General features: G+C 40.6%; 2 protein-coding genes across 2 annotated transcripts; one reads left to right on the top strand and one right to left on the bottom strand.

The window, feature by feature from the left end:
- Window positions 1-584: 584 nt before the first annotated feature.
- Window positions 585-6,094, top strand: rrp8 (ribosomal RNA processing 8). Its single transcript, XM_014969683.2, has 7 exons — window positions 585-991; window positions 1,114-1,366; window positions 2,362-3,217; window positions 3,696-3,825; window positions 3,900-4,006; window positions 5,240-5,336; window positions 5,694-6,094. Exons 1-7 carry the CDS (start codon window positions 887-889, stop codon window positions 5,805-5,807), a joined length of 1,662 nt encoding a protein of 553 aa, XP_014825169.2. The 5' UTR covers window positions 585-886; the 3' UTR covers window positions 5,808-6,094.
- LOC106905082 (uncharacterized) lies at window positions 6,091-19,343 on the bottom strand. The gene is made up of 14 exons (XM_014969682.2): window positions 19,240-19,343; window positions 16,179-16,514; window positions 14,895-15,209; window positions 12,226-12,507; window positions 11,985-12,141; window positions 10,030-10,199; window positions 9,638-9,910; window positions 9,206-9,505; window positions 8,831-9,106; window positions 8,589-8,748; window positions 7,750-7,910; window positions 7,552-7,627; window positions 6,575-6,599; window positions 6,091-6,483 (listed from the first exon to the last, which is right to left on the bottom strand). The coding sequence occupies exons 1-14, from the start codon at window positions 19,304-19,306 to the stop codon at window positions 6,334-6,336; spliced, it is 2,748 nt and encodes a 915-aa protein (XP_014825168.2). The 5' UTR covers window positions 19,307-19,343; the 3' UTR covers window positions 6,091-6,333.
- Window positions 19,344-21,233: the final 1,890 nt, after the last annotated feature.

Raw genomic sequence — 21,233 nt, 5'->3', positions numbered from 1 at the left:
TGCAACAAGTTAAAAATCACCGCCTCAGGTCGTGTTTATTTTCTTCTGTTTTTCTCTTTGTTGTATCTTTTGTTCTTCAAACTGTATGACGCAAAACGTAACAAAGAAGAGCATAATAATAATAATAATAATAATAATAATAATAATAATAATAATAAACTGACAAAAGCTGATGAATGTCCCAAACAACAAATATGAGCAAATTTGAGACCACACTAATTTATTTGTCAATATAACCATATTTCCAAAAATGAGGGGGGTGGGAGGTTATCTTACGTGTGAACTTATATACCAATAGAGCGCATTATTTTTAATTATTATACTTTGTATAATTATAGCATTACATTACAATGTTATTATAAAATTTTTATTATTATTTTTACATATGTTTTATATTTAATGTTTGTATTTATTTATATTTCATAATTTTATATGCATAGCTATATTGTATAATCATATAAATATAATAGTATAAAGATAAAAACTAGTTAGTAGTATATTAGAATTATATATTAATATTAGTAAGAAATTACCAGTAGTTATTGAAGTGAGCGATGTGAGACAACAGGAAAAACTTCATATCCCAAACATCACTAGTCTTTTCACTACGTCATCCGCCCGCGTCCGTAGTTCTGTTTTGCTTCCTCGACGCGCATGAAATAAACCAACGTGGTATTCTCTTCTTGACAAGAAACTTCACTGCAGCTTCATGAAAATAAACTTTCTTCGTTCTCACGCATATTTTTTTTAGCCTGAACCCAATTACTTTTTTTGTTTGTTTTGTTTTTGTAGCAAACACTCCCTGATCCGAAAGAGTGATAGAAAAGCTGGCATTCGCGAGGGATACTTGTAGTTTTTTTTTTTCCTGACAGGAATCGAGAAAAAAATGTTTAATGAGGATGAGGACTGGAGTGACGAACAAGAGGGACGAATCCTGAGCAAAGCTATCTTTAAAAAGTCCCAAAAGGCTAACATCAGTACACATTTAAAGGTAAATATTATTTTTTTTCTCTATTTCTTTCTCGTTTTTTTAATTGTAATAAACTCCCGTCTCTAAAAAAAAAATAAAATAAAATAAAAAAGACACATAATTATTCTCGCTGTCTCTGTTAGTCCAGTGTTGGGAAGAAGAGCCTGCTGCGGACCCTGGAGACCCTGGGGTCGACACCAGACTGGAGGAGCGGTGACCATGAGCAGGACAGCGGCAGTGAGACAGAAGTCCCTCCATCAACCAGTAAACAGAAGAAGAGGAAGAAAAGGAGGAAACATAGAGAGCAATCAGAGGAGACGCAGGGGGGTGGAGACGACTGTCAAACTATCAAAGAGGAGAAACCTCAACTGAAGAAGAAGAGGGAAAACAAACCTGGTTAGTAACTCTTAGGATGTCCTCGGACAATGTCCACATTTGTTGGGATGAGTGAAAAATTAATCTTTGGTAACACTTTATTTGAAGGGGGTTGAATAAGACTGACATGACACTGTCATAAACACCTGTCATGAACATGAATAAGCCTTCATGAATATTTATGACTGTTGTCATAAAGCGTCATTCGGTAAATTATGACACTTTTAATACAAAGTTGACATGATTCAAAATGTCTTTGTTATGACAACTTGACATTAACCAAGAAATCATTACTGACATAAATTTGTTATAAAGGTATTATTGATTGCACTTTAAAAATTAGGTAACTTTATGTTATTAAAGGTAAAGTTTAAACAGTAATGATTTCCTGGTTAATGTCAAGTTGTCATAACAAAGACATTTTGAATAATGTCAACTTTGTATTAAAAGTGTCATAACTTACCGAATGACTCTTTATGACAACAGTCATAAATATTCATGAAGGCTTATTCATCTGAGATTGTTTTAAAAGCTGTCATTGGGGAGCAAAATTCTGTCCCTCATTTAAACTTTACGTCAAAGCGTATGAATTGTCCAAAATCACAAATAACTGCTGAACTTTAGATTTTTAGATAATTTAACAACAACAACAACAACTGATCTCTTAGTAATGTTCTGACATTTTTTTGTCAATAAATGTCTGACGATTGACACTGGTGTAAAGTTTTTTTTAAATCAAAAGATGAAGTTTTGATAGGTTTTGGTTTCCAAGTTTTCTGCTGAAATAAAAGAGCAGTTTGCATTAAGGCTCTTTACCAGGGTGTGCCAAAAAATGTGGACAGCTCTACACATCTTTGTAAAGCTGTTAAATAGAAAAACAGTCACACAACATATTAATAATCCTTTCCACCCAAACTTTTACTTGAGCATCTATAAAATGTTTAAATTTCCACATTCTGTACCATTCTTGAGTGAAGAAGTGATTAAATTGTTTTGTTTGTTTTTTTCTGAACTAGTCTCAAAAGCACCCAAGATGCCTTCAGGGGAGACAGAAGTTGAAAAAGTTCCAGAACCTTCTCAAGAGAGTGTAAACAAACAGCAAGGCCCAGAGAGGATGAGCAGGCAGCAGTGGAGAAACAAGATGAAGAATAAGAAGAGATACAAGAACAAGTTCCGCCAGAACAAACCTGAGGATGATGCAAACGGAGCTCCAACCGCCGATAACCGGGAACCAGCAGAAGACGTCAAAAAAGATCCACACAACGTCAATGGGGAAGACATCAGTCAGACGGCAATCCGGAAACAAAGGAAGGAGAAAGTGAAAAAGAAGAACACGGAGCGAGAGGCAGATGGATGCAGCGCAGCAAGAGGGGAAAACCAGCTGGAGGTGGAGAAGTTAAAAAGTGCATCTGAAGGCTCTGCTGAGGGATTAAAACATGGAGCAGGTGAAGTTCAGGTGGCGAGCACCAACCGACAGAAACCTGAGCTGAGCAAGGAGTGGAATCTGAAAAGACAGAAGCTGCAGAAGATCCTCCTCCGCCAGGAAAGGGTCGGCACCGAGAGTCCAGCGGAGAGGACGGAAATGGAGGCGGCGGTCCCGGAGGCGGCGGTCCCGGAGGCGGCGGTCCCGGAGGCGGAGGCGGTGGAGCAGAGCCGCTCCGATTCCCTCAGGTCCCGCATGGAGCAGCGCCTGGAGGCGGCACGCTTCCGCTACATCAACGAGCGTCTGTACAGCACGGCGAGCGGCGAGGCCAGGCGCATGTTCCAGCAGGACCCAGAGGCATTCTGGGTGTATCACAGAGGATACACGGCCCAGGTCCAGAGGTGGCCCGCCAACCCGCTGGACGCCATCATCGCTTACATCCACAAGAGGTCAGAGCAATTCATCCATCCATTTACCACCCATTCACTCTTACATTCATCCATCCATCCATCTATTGCTTTGATTTTATCGTACCACTTTGTCCATGGAAAAATATGACTTAATAACCAAATTGTGACCTACCATCCCAACGTAAAGAGTCACTGTGTTTAAGTAAAAGGAAAAATCTAATCCTCCCCATTTAATCGGATCATAATACAGATTGGAGCATTTACTTATATGTATGTGTATATATATATTGTGTTCTTTTAAGAATATTTACTGTAAATAAGTAACTTACGTAGCCAGACGTAGCGCTGCAGCAGATAACTCTGCTCTGTGAAATTGATGTTTTATTTTTCCGCTGGGAGGAAACAGCCTTCATCAACAGCTTGCGAGCTGAGGAGAAAGCTGTTTCAGAAAGATGATTCTTGTTGAAAGAAAGCAGATTTTATTTATTTATTTTCTTTTGGTTATAATTTGCTGCAGGTCACCTTCCCTGGTAGTGGCAGACTTCGGATGCGGTGACTGTAAGATCGCGCGCAGCGTGAAGAACAAAGTGCACAGCTTCGACCTGGCTGCCACCTGTGACCTCGTCACCGTCTGTGACATGGCCAAAGTGAGTCGGCCGCCGGCGGTGTGCGCGCTTCTCTGTGTTTTCCGCGTGATTAAACATGCAGCTTGCCCGTGTAGGTGCCCCTCGGTGACAACTCTGTGGACATCGCCGTGTTCTGTCTGTCCCTCATGGGGACCAACCTGGTCGAATTCCTGGCAGAAGCCAACCGCGTCTTGAAAATGAGGTAAACGAGGGAAAGTTGATTGCATACATGTCAGCTTTAGCCTTGCAGTAAACCACTTGGACTTCTCCATCATTTCTAATTGAAGAGTTTTTAAGTTTTTATTATTCAGGAAAAGAAAAAAAAAAGTGTGACTTTTGAGTCGATGCTACATAGAACCTCATTGTAAAGCTGCAAGCCGCAGCTTTACAATGCGGTTTTGCATATCATACCAGCTTTGCATATCTAAACATTTGGAATTTTCACCCACTGTTCACTGCATTTACCTCACATTCAGGAAAATTCAATAAGGCTGAGATGATTAATCGATCATTGAAACAACCATCAAGGAATCCAGTAATCGATTAATCGTTACCTGTAGTGTGCAAACTCAAAAATAAAAGGCAGTTTCCTGAAAGAACAGCACAGTCAAAACAGTAAAGAAGCAAAAACTGTACTAAAAAAGAAAACCTTCACTTGTCTGTAAATAGAGTTCTGGAAAAAAATGAAGAGCCCACTGCACTGAACTCCATTGAAAACCTCCATTTTATTCCACCAAATATTGATTTCTCAACTCTTCCTGAGTTAAAACATTAGTATTGTTGTTTCTTATGAATATGAACTTATTTTCTTTGCATTGTGATTCATTTTACTCAAGCATATACCTATAAAAAGTAAAATCAGAGAAACTGACAGTTTAAAGTGGTCTGTTAGTATGTTTTTCCAGAGCTGTGTGTTCTGCCCAGACATGCTCCAATGGCTGAATTCCAGCTTCAAATTTGGTAAAAAGGAAAAAAAAAACAACTCCTATTTAGCACGTTTTGCTATCCAGTTATTCATAAAAAAAACCATCAACAGATCAGCCCAACAGTGTATTGATGTTAGGTCAAGCTGTAAGGCCTCAGCTTTCCACAGGTTGATGTTAGAAAGATTTTTTTTGCTGCAGGTGCCTCCTTTGCTACCAACGATCAAGCGTTCACTAAAGGAATGCTGTCCTATTGCATTTTAGTTAGTAAAACATTTAATTTCTTACTTATTAGTTGTATCCCCTAATGTATTTCTAATATTCTATAATAAAAAATTTAAGTGGTTAATTTTTTTTTATGATTAATCAGAGTAATATCAGAAAAAAAAATCTGAAGGCGACACAGATGTTTGTGGTCGTACCTTTCACCTGCAAGCTATTAATAAGGTTAACAGTTTCGCATGAATCTATGTTGGGTTGTTTAATTTTTTTTTTATGTCCAATCATTACAGGGGCGTCCTGAAAGTTGCAGAAGTAGCGAGCCGATTTGACAACGTGCAGAACTTCATCTCTGCTCTAGCAGGCCTGGGTTTTAAGATGATATCCAAGGTGAGGCCTCAAACATCTCAAATGTGATATTTTCCTGTGATTTAGAAAAAAGAAAAAAAAATCATTGAGCTCAGACTTATGTGCCAAGACTTTATCATTTACTCAGGCACACAGTGTGAGCGCTGGTGGCTGTCTGCAGAATTTTTTTTTCTTTTATAATTTCTAGTTTGTGGCACAGTGGGCAGAAAACCATGAGTTGAAAACATTCTGTGAACTGGTTTATCGTTGGCAACAAACATGTTTGAACACAGTGTGCTTAGATAACCTGCAAGTCATTCAGATCAAGATTTTGAGCATGTTAGCATCTCGAGTTTAGGTGAAGCTGTGGAAATAATTGTTTTGTCTTTTTTCTTTCAGGATACAGAAAACAGTCATTTCTTCTCCTTCGAGTTTGTGAAGACAGGAAATGTTCCCCAAAACGTGAAGAAATTTGGACTACAGTTAAAGCCTTGTCTATACAAGAAAAGATGATGGCAATGGAAAAGTTGATGTGTAAAATGCTTATGGAAATCAGCAGGTCGTTTGACTGCACCTCTTGGTTTCCTGTACTTGGCAGTGGGCGGACAGTTGGTTGCAGTTTTGATACAGTAACAGGAAATGACCCAAAGCTCTTCATATGTAGTTTTTTTTACTAATGTATTGGTAGAATTTGCTTTCATTTAATTTGATCAGGTCTTTGTAATGGTGAAGAAACCCAAAAACCCATGTGAACAAGTGTGCATGAATATAGATTAAAAATAAAAAACTACAGGAATAAATTGAAATGATTTTTTTATTGTCATATAAAAAAAATACAAAATACGTAAAATTAAATGCAAAGTTCAAGTAAGGCTTAAGAAAAAGTGCTAATATTGCTTTTTAAGCCATTAATGCTACACATTTCAGTGCATATTCAGTTTCATATAAAATGCTACATTTCCACAAAAAACAGTGCTGCAGTTGGACGTAAAATGCACAGTTTAAGCTAAATGAGATGTAAAAATGCTCTGACTTCCCCTCACACTGTACTCTTGGCGTCAAAGACTATGGCGAAGCTGGTCAGCTGAGCATACTCCTTACTGCCGTCCATCCCTGCCAGCGGCTTCCTGACCTCGGGTGAACCGGGTTCGTGCATGAGACTCGTCAAGGCTGAGACGGACTCCCGTTCCTTCGTTACGAAGGTTAAAAACAAAAACAGAATTTATAAGCTAAAAGTTCTAGAAAACGTTAAAAACAAATAATAGAATGCTGAAATGTACCTTGTATGGCATCTTCTTTCTTTTACTGTAAAAACAGAAAAAGGTAACTTATAAAAAGTTTGTTTTATGCTTTTATGCCACTAGATGGCGGTGTGGTATAATTGTGAGCTCAAAATCAGAATTACTTCAGATGTAACTTGATGGCAGTGCATGCAACATGAATTTTAGCATATGGAAAATTGACCAAAGTCTTAGTCACTGATCTCTGAGAAGCAGCTTCCTTTGTCTTTAATTATAGCCTGAAGAAGGACCTGCGCTGTCATGTTCTCCTGAGTCGGTGTGGAAGGTCAGGAGGCCTGAGGTAAACTCAAAATAACTTTTCTCTTGGGGAGTCATGTTTTCTTCTTGTTCACCGGGTGACTGACCTTCCAAAATTAGGCTGCCGGCATCATCCCACGGATAATGAGACAGCTCCAATCCAAATGTTGGAGCAGAAGTCACAAGCTTATTGAAAAAAGTTGAAAATCTCTTGTATGTGGCTTTATTTTATAAATCCGAGTCTCACAAATCTCTAATTGTTAGAAAGTATAGAAACCTCTGCAGGTAGAAGCCACAAACAGCTTTCACGACTATGAGATATCCCTCCAAAGTTGTTAAAGTCGTGACCCAACTTTTCCCAGCAGTAGCATGAAAAAAATAATGTTAAGACTGATGTACAACAGCTTAAATTGCATTAACTTCTGGTAATGGACCAGAAGTAAAAAGACTTTAAGCTTCCTAAAACCCAGAGCAGGAAACTAGAAAATAAATCTGTTTTTGTACTGTGCCAAACAATTTCTACCTGTCTCGAGCAAGCGGAGACTGCGGTGGCAGAGGCACCTGTCTGTTTCAGCCACAGCTTTCCTGTTTGTGAATAACTACACTGGAGTGGTTGGCTGGTGAGTTGGGTTAACGATCCGCACATCCTGTTTGTCTCACATTGTACTATATGTTGGCAGCGCTGCCCTCATTTGCGCGTCACCGCCTGCGGTACTCACCAGCATACACAGAGGATGACGGTGATAACGATAAGGATTGCTGAGGCTGAAGAGATGCAGATCAGGACTACCAGCACTGCAACACAGAACTATGACTATCAGACATCTCAACAAGGGCTCAAAACACTTAACACATGCCAGCATCCAGATAGCATCAGGGGTTCTTGACTAAATGTGTTAGGGAGCACCGACACTTACTGAACTGTTCGCTCTCTCTCAGGACTTCCACTTGAAAGCTGACAAACGCTGTGTGATGATAAAAAGAAGCAAAGCAGGTGTACAGGCCTTTATTCTGCCCTGAAGGGTCAGACTGAAGGATCATTGCAGCCCCATCCAGTTGAACAATTGAGCCATCACTCCTAAAACACAAACGAAACTAAAATTTAGGCTGAAACATTTGCTAAACACCTCTTATTGAATCATTTTCAATGGCTAAAAAAAGAGCTAGCAGAGAAGCAGCTATCTTTGTTACCTATGGGGAATAAAAACTCAGCCTTTTTTATCTGTTCTTTTTTTTTTACTTTGACATCAAGCCTACAACAAGAGAGAGTAAACATTTGTGTACCTTTGTATTATGTTGAAATGCTATGTAGCTAGTTAGCAAAAGACTCCATAGCAACAAGCTTATCGGGGCACCAGATTGTATGCATGCTCCAGTGGTAAATGCATAGTTAGGTGAAGGTAGAGGTATTTTTGTATGTCAGTGTGTCTTACAACATTGATGGGTAATCATACCTTTGTGTTCAACCTTTTCCTCAGTCATCACCATGGTGAAGGCTACCAAGATATCAATTTGACCTTGTCTGTGTTTATTTCTATTTTATTTTTAAGTTAAATTTTTATCAATTGATAGCTACAATATAAGTCTTTTTTAAGTCATTGTTTTTATCTTGAGAATTGCACCCACATTTTTTTTTTGTACAATGGTTAATTGTTGCAATGACAGTAAAGATTCTATTCTGATTTAGATAGTAGTATTTACTGAGGTGGTACTTCTGAGTACGTTTAAGATCCACTGAAGCAAAGGGATACACCACCTTCGACAATCAAGGCTGTAATCCGGCACGTTTCCTTCAACTCCAAGCAGCACTTTCTGGTTGGGTCGATTCCTGTAGACGGACACTCTGTACACAACAGGCTGATCGAAGTGGCGGCTCTGCAGGGTGCTTGTGTTGTTCAGGACTTTTACAGAGATATCTGCAGAAACATGAGTTGAACATCAAGCATCTTAAAAAAAAACCTGTGCATTTGTGTTGTTATGACTCTCAGTCGCACTCACAGTATTTCGGGATGTGAATAGTCGCACTTTGTGTGATCCCATTGTCGGATCGGTACACACAGGTCAGATTGTGGCCCTCATGAAGGACCAGAGGAAACTGATAAGTCAGCTTTATGTATCCTTTGTGTCTTGTGTGCCGGATTGTTTCACCTGCGGCTTTTTTAGGAAGGGCCCATTCAAGGTTTGAGTCAAAGCAATCCCCTTTGCACTCGCACACTGCCAGCCAGTGAAGAGAGTCTTGCTGTCTCACCACAGACGCACTGAGCCGAGGGGGTTCTGAAAAAGAAAAGAGCGGTGGCAGGAAGGAGGTGAGCAGTAGTTTTGGGGCTATATTTGTCAAGGGAAGAAAATCATCTGAGGAAAATGTTGACATACTTTGCAGGGGAATGCGTATTGTTCTTTCTTCTGGACTCTCCAAACTTGCATGTTTCACGGTGCAAGTAAAATTCTGACCGGCATAAAGAGAGGTCAGGAAAAACACAGAGCTCCAGGTCGATACCAGACCCTCAGTCTGAAATTCAGTTTCTGTTGAATAACTGATGTTGTCGTTTTTGTGTCCGGTGTGCCAGGCTACAGCTGCAGCAGAGGCAACACTGACAACAGAGCAGTTCATCTTTGAGTACTTCTGACCTCTTTCCCACTCAGAGCTGAAGCTGACGGTGATGTTTGGTGGAGCTGTGTGGGAAAAAAAATTGAAGTTAAAAACAGGAAATGAGGTGTTTCCTCTGAGTAATTGATAGAATCTATGGTGTGGCGACGTAGCCAAATATGTGCTAAGTTATATATTGACTGATTTGTAGAACATACCGCAAAGTGGGAGTGTAACACTTCTGTTCTGTGCTTCCTTAAATGCAGGGTGATTTATCACACACAACGCTGTGAGCTCCTGATGCAAGCATGCAGGGAGGAGTAAAACAGAGTGGGTCCCATTATAAAAAGTGGAATTGGACCAAAAGTCTTTAGAATCAGCCTCTGGTAGAATCCAAGAAACGTTGGCTGCAGGAACGGCATCGGCTGCTGCGCACTCAATCATCCTGAATCCACCTCCACTATGTGAATCGACTCTGATTGTGGGAGAAACTGAAAGAAAGAATGTGGCGAGAAAGGTTCCACATCAAAATTTCTTGAGCAATACCATGAAAGTATAATGAAGAAAATCATTTGAAGTCAAATGAATCTTCTTTTTTTGTTTTACCCACCCAGCAGTGGAGGTTGAGCTCTAACTGTGAGGTTAAACTGCAACGCTGCTTTAAGGTGGAGGTAGGAGCAGTTGCATTCATACAGACCAGCATGCTGATGCTTCACCAGACCTTGAATTGTGAGATTTTTACCAACTAGCTCCACGTCTTCAGGCAAGGGCCCATCATCTCTGCAGGGCAAATACACAAAGACAAAAACAATAAAACCAAGGTGTCAATAACCAAGAAAGTAACCCTGGGTCAGGACTTCTTTGTTTGATCACGTCAGGTTCATTGGCAGAGCTGTTGTTGCTATTCTCTGTTTTTCAATTTACCATTGAGAGTACTCCAGGTCATGTGTTTCAGTGTTTAGCTTTCATTCTCCTGAGCCCAGAGCCTTTCAGTTCTCTTCCATATTCACTACCTGCTATTAGGTACACCTTGCTTGCTCCAGGTTGGTCCACATTGTGTCTTCAGAGCTCCCTCAATTGTTCTTGGCCAGATCTGGTGACTTCAGAGGCTGTTGGTGTACAGCAAGCCTATGCATGGCATGGTTACATTGTCCTGTGAAAGTAGTCACCCAAAGTTGGCCCCAAAGAATGGCTTTGTTCAATGGCAATACAAATACAAACAATGCTCAGTTGGTTGTAAGTGGCCCAAGGTACGACGGATAAAATCCAAATCAGGGTGGGTGCTTGTTTTCTTGTTTGTGTCAGATATCTGACTGTTGTAGTCGACATTGAGATTCATTGGACCAGGAAATGCTTTTTCTGTCCATTGTCCAATATGGGTAAGCATGCAAACGGTGGTCTCCAAAATATTCCTAATAAATTTTGGTCCACATTGACATGAGAACATCACACAAGATACTTTTTCACTACAACCCAAAGAAATCCTGTTGAATAATAGATTGCATTGGAAGGAATTGAATTGATATGAAGGGATTTGCAGTGGGTAGCACTTTTGCGTGGAGTTTGCATGTTCTCACTGTGCATGCGTAGGTTCTCTCTGGGTACTCCCATTTCCCACATTAGTGTCTCTAAATTGCCCTTTAGTATGAATGTGTGCATGATTTTTGTCTTGTGTGTTTCTGTGTTGCCCTGTGATGGACTGGTGATCTGTTCATGGAGTAGCTCACCTTTCACCCAATCTCTACTGGAGATAGGCACCAACCCCTATCCCCTCCACAACCTTGCAAGATCATGGAGGGGGGATAATAGATAAATAACTGGATCTAAATTAAACCTGTTTGCCTTGTAAAATGGACTGACATGAATGGAACTAAATAAATAAATTGGGCTGAGCACACTGTTCGTGACATATAAATATGCTAATTTTGTTTGCATTTTCTTTGCTGTATTTGTTCATTTTGTGTTTGGTCGGTTGTGTGTCTTTAATTATGCACTATAGTTGTTGTAAATTCTTTTTTTTTTTTCCTCCTTGGTTATATTTTAGGATGTCGTGAGAAATTGAGTAAACAATGAAATGAGTTTTAAAAACACCAGAATCTGGTTCCTACCGTCTGTCACTTGTGGTTTCATGCCACCAAATGTTTCACCACATCCTCTCCAGGATGTCTATGTTGTTTAGTTCTTATGTTTGTATATGGAAAATATTAATGAGTTATGTGACTTTTACCCGAAATCCAATATTTAATCACCACATTGAAAAGAATAGCTGTTACAGATATAATAGCTTACAGAAAAAAAAAAAAAAAAAAAAACACCTTTCTAGAGTTTTGATTTTTTTTTAAAAGATACTCTATGATGCATCAATAGAAATTCAGGGATTGTAAATAAAGGCAAATGCTAAAAAAAACCACTCAAACACTCAAAAAGAACTCTCATACACTGACCTCTATTTGCTTGCGTCTAATTAACAAACTGTCAGATCATTATATTGCCACAGTTTAACCTGAAGCTTACGTTGTATCATGAAATTTATGAAGCACCTCCGTATCACCGAATACCTCTTACTTTTTACAGATAACACTGTAGCGTGGCACATTCCCTGTGACCTCCAGGCTGATAACAACGTCGCTGTCTCCCTCGTGAAGCTCTAAATATTCAGCCGCTTTCAAGTCATCACCGCTGCCGCTTCTCAAATCTGAGCGAAGCTGAACTCCAGACAAGTCTGCAGATAAAACAAAAGCGTTTTTCATTTCTGCTTCACCACATTAGAAACAAGGCTTTTCTGATTCTGAGACTCAATACTTACACAAAGTGGGCAGGGTGATGCCTCTCGCCTCAGGGTGTGAGAACTTTGGGTGTTTAAACACACAGGTGACGTTTCGGCCCTCGTACTCCGCCACAGGGAGCCAGACGGAGACACTTCTCCCCTCTGAATTCTCGCCGTTCTCTCTTCTCACCTCTTCGTTTCCGTCCAAAGCCAGGGAAATGTCAGCGTAGGGTCTCCCTCCGGAAGAAATGCAAGAGACCACCCAGAAATCGTTTCCTCCTTCTTGTACCATATCTGCTTTAATCGTTACGTTTGGCATCGCTGAGAAGCAAGAAGACAAAGGAAAAAAAGAAAGGACCGATGAGTTATTTTTTCTCCAACCGTTAATGTTTTCTCCTGCAAATTAAAAAGTCAGAAAGGCTCTGTGGTGTGTTTTGTTGAATATGAAGTTGGGGGCCCGGATGAGCAGTGAGTTAAGCAAACATGGGCCGAAAATGGAGCGGGACCGAGGGGGTTCTGTTTGTGTTTTAGAGCACAGACTTATGGGCTTATCACCTGTCCCATCTGCTGTCTTAAAGCTGCAGCTGAGCGCAGATGTCTGAAGCAGCTGCTGTCCAACCAAAGCCAAGCAGAACCACAGGTTTTAATACCAGGAAATCAACAGGGCTGGAGTCTGTCATCAAATGTATTAAAAGTCGCTTCACACAACACACCGACATCCCTAATGAGCAGCAAAGGTGAGAAAACACTTCATAATAGCTCAGGTGTTTGGGAGTTAACTCACTTCAGATCGAAAAACGTTCCATCCGTTAACACCTCCACCAAGCTACGTGTAATTTAACCACAGCAGTCAGAAAATGACCTCAGCACAAGTGTAAATTTATGGTAGACAAATGAGCTGCATGGCCGGGGCAGTGCTTACCGTAAGGCGCGCCACATAAACAGTCGCTGCTGCAATTTGGACGTTCTGCATGGTTTAAAGCGTGGACTGAAAAGCCTCTATGCAAAACCCAATGTGCCGAGGAAAACAAATACTGTATATCACCCTGAACACACCATCACATGGGAGCATGGGTGGGGCTAAACATGGTGAAATCCCCTCTGCTAGAGGGGCAGTAGTACTTGATTTCAAGGCACATAGTACCTTCAGTTGTTAGAAAAAAAAAAAAAATTATATATATATATATATATATAAAACATGAGTTAAAAGAAATTTGACTTTGTAAATTATTGCCAGATATTTTGAGTTGCAATTTGAGAAGTTATAAAACCTTTTAAGGGAAATTAATAGTTTTACACAGCACTGTGTTTTCATATTAAACAAGGTTGCAGTTGGTTAAGCCATAGTTTTCAGCTGTAGTAGGGAAAAATGGGCAGGGCAGCTGTTTATCGTTTCAATGTGATGTAAAATTACAGTGGTACAGATGCACAGAACTTCCTTGTGTGTGTGTGTGTGTGTGGTGTGTGTGTGTGTGTGTGTGTGTGTGTGTGTGTGTGTGTGTGTGTGTGTGTGTGTGTGTGTGTGTGCGCGCGCATGTGTGTGTGAAGCGCAACTGTTTGTGAGATTACCACCAGCTTTGAGGACTCAAATATTTGACATTTTTGAGGGTTAGCATTACAGCTGTGCACAACAGAGCATGCCTTTAATCAGGCGTAACTTCCATGTTTTCTTCCTCTGATCTCTTTGTAATGGCTGCAAGAAGGTCTCACTTCCTATTTCGGTGAGGGCTGCTTTGGTGAAAATCACTGGTCGCCTAATGCCACATATTGCACCTTTCAAGCAGGCCCTCACAATAAATATAAACATGAACATAATGATGGGCTCCCTGAAGTAGACTCCCTGATGTAGCTTTTTTTGTTGCACCTTCACTATTTCATTTATGACTTAATGTTTAGTTTTTTTCATGCAATAATTGCACTAAATTTCCAACAGATTAACACTAAAAGTACCACTTCTATTTTTAGAACTATTTTTCTCACATCATTAAAAATTATTTTCACCAAAAAAAAAAAAAAATCAAACATCATTAATATTGATGTTTCTAGATTTGTTCTAAAACCCTTCATAAGGAGGCTATACCAGAAAGATGATTGATAAAGAAGCTGATTGTTCACTGGCATGTTCATATAAAGTTGAGTGGAAGGAAAACGTGATTTAGGAAAAGGTGCATCAGCAACTGGGATAGCAGCAACCTTGAGAGGATTGTGGAGTAAAATCCTGACCCATTCTTTACCCATTACCTCAGACCCCCACAGACCATGACCGTAAACATATTTACTGGATCTAATAGATCAAATTTATTCCAGCTATTGTAATAAATAAGCAAAACATATTTCTACATCGCTCAACAGGTGTTCTTGAACGCTTCTGATTTCCAGGCACCCCTACAGGTTGGGCTTTAAATCGGTCACCAAAGCTCTGCACTGCACTATATCATTGTTTTTAAAACCCTTTTTCTGCGTTTTATCCTGTTCCCTTTGCTCAAATTCAGTGAAATACTGCAATCCCACATGAATGCGCCGCAGTGCGCTGCGTGATTTATGGTCTGTCAGTGTGTATGCGGAGCAGAGTGAAAGGGAACAGCAGGAGAAAGTTAAAGTGTTGTAAGCTGCTGAGTCATGATGCTTGATTGCAAACTTCTGATGCAACGCCTCGCGGCAACCGAGCTGCGAAGAGGCAAATGTCGCTGACAAGGCGCGCGGCTTACCGTATGTTTCCACCCTCGCCGTGCTGCGTTCGGGGTTTGGGAGGGTCTCGTGTTTGACCACACAGGTCACACTCTGCTCGTCCTGGAGGTGGGTGGGGTAGCGGAGGATGCTGCGCAGAGTGGAGGTGCCGTTCAAGTGAGCCGCTTCGCTCTCGTTCACGGTGAAGGGGAAGGGGAAGTCTGAAGGAGGACGGCCACCGACCAGCCAGCTGATGCGGGGCGTTGGCCTCCCGCCAACAGCAGAGCACAACACCGACTGGTAGTGAGTGTCATTTATGGTCTCCGAGCTCACCGCTATCTGTACCTCAGGTTTAGCTGCGGATATTTAGAGCAGGTTTAGCTTTAAAGCTACAGAACGTAACTTTGACACTTTTTTTCTTACATATTAGTTAAAACTGATGTCCTGTCATAACAGTATAGTATGAAACAAATAATCTGAAAGAGAAAAAGATGAAGCTTCTCCACCTACTACCAGCCGTAATATATCCACCGCTCCCAAATTCATCACATGAAGCTGTATACCGAGCGCGCGCCCGGTATACAGAGGCTACAGACCTAGAAGGAGCCATCCTTCCCATGCCTCGTGTCTTTCCCCTCTTCTCTCTGTCACTTACTTTCAAATTACCTTTTCAAATAAAAGTCACTGGAGTCGAAAAATTATTAAAAAACAAAACAAAGAAAAAAATAAAATAAATGCACAGTCCTGCTCAAAAACATCGGCTCCCTAGGACTGAAAAAAATTATAAAGAAACAAAACAAAAAAAACCACACCACTCCTGGTCAAAAGCAACCAGTCAAAGCCAGAAGGGAAGTCTTAGCGCTGTCAATCAAGCTTGTGTACATGCTGCTAAATGTACACAGATAAAAACTTATGGACTGGGTTCCCATGGAGCTTGTGGCAACAATCACTGTCACTCCAGTCAAGCAAATGGCGAAATTTGCACGTGAAATTTTGAGCCTGTACACGCAAACGTGCACACGCCAACTAGCAACACAACATAACAAAGTTGACAATGCTAAGACCCTTATCCTAACTCTTATTGGCTGTTTCTGACAGAGAGGTGTGTGACAGCAGAACCATAGAGAAAAGGCAGAGAAGCTTGATTTTATTTTCACAGATTATCTGTCTTATATTCTACTGTCAGGACATAATAATAATAATAATAATAATAATAATAATAATAATTTTAAGAAACATGTAAAAATATATTTTATAAAAGTTACATACTGCAACTGTAGAAGATGCTTCTTAAAGTTTCTCATTAGGGATTTTCTTCCACTTACCAAGCACAGTTACATAGATGATGGAAAATGAATTCTCTGCCTCTTCCTCAAAATCACACATGTACTCTCCTTCTGCTTCCACACTGGAGACCCTCATCCTGACTGTGAGGTTGTTGAGAGAGGCTGGTTCTGAGAAGCCATCTCGGCTAAACAGCTTCCCATTTTGTCCAGAAATTCCGACCAGTTTCTTGAATTTATCCTGAGAGTTGAACTTGCGTTTCCACTCGGCCTTCTGGATCTCACCTGCACCCAGATATTCACATTTCAGGTAGACGTCCTCCCCCAGGACTCCAGTGACATTGTGAGCAATCACAGTAGCCGATTCTTCGCCTGAACCTGAGACACAACACAACATGATCATTCATAAGAAGAGGTCAGAAGTTCACATGAACCCACCTAGAAAAGCAGAACTGTTCTGATGAACTGATGTTCACTTTGCCCCATGTAAGACCTTTCAGATGTCGGTTTGTTTCTCAGCAATGAAACTGTGATATGTGAGTCAAACTGCTCATATCAACGAAGTCTTTTGTTGTTTTATCGTGATTAAAATGTTCCAAATTGCATGTCAATAGAAACGTGCCCTGTTACAATGGCAACAGGTAGCGATTTTGTTATTAACAAAGAAATATTTTCGTCATACATCATGTTAGCTTAATGTTGGTAGCTGCCAAATACTATGGGAATTCAAATTCCCAATGAAAACATTCAGATGCTTTTTTAAAGTTTGGCAAAAAAGTGACATCTGGTTTGAAAATTGTAAACTGCAACAAGCTACACTTCAAGATGGATTGTACGTTCTGTGATCCTGCAGTGCAGTAGTCATGCCATGTGGTCATGTTTCACTACTCTTAGGTTCTTGGGTGGACCCAATGCACACCTACATGCAAGGGTACATTTTTACAGCCACATGTACTTATTCTGTGTCACCCGGCACACTGAACACTGTCAACATCAAACTGTTTTGTAGGCGACACCGAGCTGATAAGGTCGAAAGTTGGCACAACCAGTTGCAAGGGTGCCCATCAGCTAGAGTGTCACCTTGTGCTGCACTAACAGGTGTGCAGCCGCTGCCCTGGAAATGGAGTTAGGCGCCCAACCAGCTCATCAAAATTGGATTGTGGCAAATGTAGGAATTTGTCACAAGAAATGTAGGCAACTGGTACGCTCTGCAGACAGTCCTCACAGAATACAATACATCCTGAAGTGGTGGTGAATGCTGTTGAAACTACCACCATCCATCAGCCAGTGCAACAGGTGGTTACCATGGAGACTGAAAAGCAGTGACCAAACCTTATGACTGATTTGAGAGTCAAACTGATCTCTTAGGCTGCTCCTCAACCAAAAAGGTTGTTCAGCTACATGAAGGAAAACTCAGCTTCACCCATATTCTCGGGATATAATAAATATAATTTAATTCCATTTTTTTTTGATATGTGGATATATCATGACCATAAATCCTCCATCCAAAGGCCTAAAAAGATCTTCATGCTATACCAAAGGTTTGGTGTGGACTTTTAAAATCCTCAGTCCGTGACTGGAAAATTAAATAAAGAAATAAAAGTTTTTCTGCTTACAAACACCAAAACCTGACTGTCAATGGAAAAAACACCAACATGTTTCCTTCTTCTCCTGCAGACCAGTGATGAGTGTCGTGTCAATACCCCAACAGAAATGCATCCAGCATGTGAAGATGATCAAAGTACTATAAATATCTGCTCTAAGTTGGATGGCAGTTCTTTCTCCAGCTGGCTGAGAGTCTGTAGAAGTTCAACTTGAATCTGTCAACACTCAAAGAGGTTGCAGACAAGAAATAGACTTTGTTGCGCTCCGTGTTTGATGAATGCTGCCTGGTCTTTGCGGTGCGTATGTAACCAAGGAGTCCATTAAGTTAATGAAAACAATTCAGAAGTTATGATGGGTCTGTATCCAGACAACAGACAACATGGTTTTTCCTGCACAAATCAGCCACAATTTAGGGGACGTTTCAAAGACCCCTTAAAAGATACTTAGAGTGTTTCCTGCATAGCTATCTCAGTTCACTTCTCCACTTCCTCTGCCGACTTCATCAAAGGTGCGCTTAAGGACACCATTTATTTGATCCATCAGCGGAAGCCAAGAGCTTCTTCTCTGGGTTTATATTCACAATGAGGACAATGATGACAGCTTGGTGCTGCACAGTGTCATGGCAAACCCAAAGAACGCATCCAGCTCTTTTGCAACTGAAATGCAACTGGGCTCACTGTATATCACAGCAAATGGAAACAATGTGGAGGGCTTCCAAAGCCTTTGAGACGGGGAAAAATAAATAAATACGCTCCATCACTTCAGTAACGCCTTCTGGGTCCATTTGCCCTTGCAGGTTATTGCCAAAATAAATGTCAGCCAAGAATGGAAAAGCTGCGCCTTGAGGACACAAACAAGGTAATAACTGAGAAAAAGAGAAAAAAAACATGCATTCATTTAGTGCATCATATTTCTTAAAGCCCGGGGGGTTCTTTCTTTTTCTCACAAATTCAACAGCGACAATTCACAGCAAGTCTTCGTCCTGCAGGCTGGGAATGTGGTAAACAAATAAAGTCTTTCAGCGTAGTCATACAGAGCTCTTCCTCATGATTAAACTTTCATCTCAGAAACTTTGTGACTTTGCAGAAGCAAAAATAAAAAAATTTAAAAAATGCCCAGGGTCTCGGGTCGTAGAGGGTTTTCCCCTTACGCCGAGAAAAACGCACCTTAATACCCCTCGTATATTAGTTTTAATAGGCTGTAAAGAAATTACTGAGGTTTTTAGGTGAAACAGCTGATCAATAACAATAAACTCCCCTCCCTCCTCACTGGCAGAGTGACAATGCAGGCATGCCATCAGGAAAATATGGCAGAAATAGTTCCATGCATCATTTGATTTTTATAGGCTGCATGCATTTATAATTTAACTGATCATTTTGGAAAAGCCAAAGCAGCCCTAGAATATAAATCCCACCAGTTAAATAAGACCTGAAGGTCCAGTAAAATAAACCCATAAACAGCCGACAGCCACAGATGGGCTGTAACCCTGTAGACTTACCCTGAATTTCCAAGGAATGTGCAACATTTTGGATGAGAGCCAGAATCAACAGCAATGAGCATCCCATGATGGTGTCATTTAAGAACCCAGAGTTAGATGCATCAACTGTGTAGGAGGAACAGGGGTATTTAAAGTGTGTGTTTCTGTGGTTCATGGTGTAGGTGCACACCCTTTACAGCTGATACCTAAGCGTGTGCGTGATTCATTTACCCAACCACATCCTGTGTGTGTGCACAGATATATACACACAAACAGCTGTATGTAGAGCAACTTCTCCTTTTTTTGTCATTTTCCTTTCTTAAACAATGCTTCAGCAAAGCTTTGCATGTCTCATTTCTTACGCCTCAGATGCCCAGTGTGTGTTTTTTTTGTTTTTAGCACGTCTACTTGCAGGATGCGTCTGCTGGGAAGGGAAGGGGGTAAAGCCATGTATCATTCATACCATCCTGTCCCTGTGGGGTAACATCAGAGACGACCAGTCTGACTGCTTCTGCTTCTGCCCGAGCACTGGGGGGAAATCACTCACTCCGGGTCATTGTTTTCTGACATAATGTTTCCTTAATTCACTCTGGATGCCACTTCTCTTTCAGACAGATTATTTGCTTGAGTTGTTGCCGTTTTATGGAGAGCATGCAATATGAATGAGCGAGGCAGCAATGCGTTGTGCAGTGCAAGGTTTTAGACCGTGTGCCATCTTTTCAGCTTTAGTGTTGAGTCATTCAAACCACTACGGTGAATGTGATGGCCCAGTATATATATATATAAAAAATGCTGCCATCACATTTTTTTATTGTGCGGTTTGTAACGGTTTTTTGAATGATCTCTTCTGAAACCAGCAGGCACAGCGAGAGAACTTGCAGCATCTGAAACTGGGTTTTACAAAAAAGGAGATACTACGACTTACACACTTGCAGTGCACACACGTTTGCAATGAGATGAGTTTCCATGACTTCAGAGTGCATTGCATTAAGTCGGCTTTATTAGTGTAGTGCGTTTCTGCAACAAGGCAGTTAAAAGTGCTTTACATCATAAAAACACAATACAGTAACCAATTATGAGTCGAGCAATAAATATTACATTTTGCCAAATGCAAGCAAATATATTGATCAATGTTCCAGTTACTAAGAATCAAAGCCAACTTCAAATAAGTGGGTTTTAAGCCTTGATTTAAAGGAACTCAGTGTTTCAGCAGTTTTGCAGTTTTCTGGACGTTTGTTCCAGATCTGTGATGCATAGAAGCTGAATGCAGCTTCTCCATGTTTGGTTCTGGTTCTGGTGATGCAGAGCAGAGCCAGAACCAGATGACCTGAGAGGTCTGGAAGGTTGATACAATGACAACGAGTTGTTAATGTATTGTGGTGCTAAGTTATTTAGTGATTTATGAACTAACAATAGTATTTTAAAGTCTATTCTCTGAGCTACAGGGAGCCAGCGGAAGGACTTTAGAACTGGTGTGATGTGCTCTATCTTCCTGGTTTTAGTCAGAACGAGAACAGCAACCAATCAATGCATGATAAACATGATTGAGTGTCTTTAGCTCTTACTGCGGCGTTAGTCCTTTAATCCTAGAAATGTTCTTCAGGTGATAGAAGGCCCACTTTGTAACCTTCTTTATGTGTCTCTGAAGGTTCAGGACGTCACAACATTTTAAACTCAGCTTCAAATTCAACTTGTAATTTCCATATGATTGTTTTGTCTTTCAAAAAGAGACATCAACATGCAAGCCTTCACATGAGCCTTTTTATTGTACCTGAAACTTAAAGCCTCATGAATATGACTTAAAAATGGTTAGATGGTTGTTTCGTCCAGATTTTATCCATTTGTTTTCAGAGAACCTTATTGAACAAACAACATGAAGACCGAAAGATACACCACATCAGTTATAAAGTTGCGGAGACATTTTAGGCACGGTTAGTTTAGAAAACAATTTAGCTGTTTATTCAGTCGTCTGTAAATCAAAAGACTGTGACAAAAATGCAAAGTCACGGTCAATC

Source organism: Poecilia mexicana, unplaced genomic scaffold (genome assembly GCF_051168715.1).
Source record: "Poecilia mexicana isolate PSO_F unplaced genomic scaffold, ASM5116871v1 scaffold_13, whole genome shotgun sequence".
Taxonomy (NCBI): domain Eukaryota; kingdom Metazoa; phylum Chordata; class Actinopteri; order Cyprinodontiformes; family Poeciliidae; genus Poecilia; species Poecilia mexicana.
The sequence above is the reverse complement of the archived record's forward strand: the minus strand, read 5'-3'. Positions and strand labels throughout refer to the sequence as shown.

Bases quoted from the DNA above. Each gene is read 5' to 3' on its own strand.
- rrp8 (XM_014969683.2), top strand. From the start codon at position 887: ATGTTTAATGAGGATGAGGACTGGAGTGACGAACAAGAGGGACGAATC. The intron at 1,367-2,361 runs GTTAGTAACTCT...TTTCTGAACTAG, and splicing joins GAAGAGGGAAAACAAACCTG to TCTCAAAAGCACCCAAGATG. The intron at 5,337-5,693 runs GTGAGGCCTCAA...TTTTTCTTTCAG, and splicing joins GTTTTAAGATGATATCCAAG to GATACAGAAAACAGTCATTT.
- LOC106905082 (XM_014969682.2), bottom strand. From the start codon at position 19,306: ATGGGATGCTCATTGCTGTTGATTCTGGCTCTCATCCAAAATGTTGCA. The intron at 15,210-16,178 runs GTAAGTGGAAGA...AAATATCCGCAG, and splicing joins CATCTATGTAACTGTGCTTG to CTAAACCTGAGGTACAGATA. The intron at 12,508-14,894 runs GTAAGCCGCGCG...CTTGCTTCTCAG, and splicing joins GGCGAGGGTGGAAACATACG to CGATGCCAAACGTAACGATT.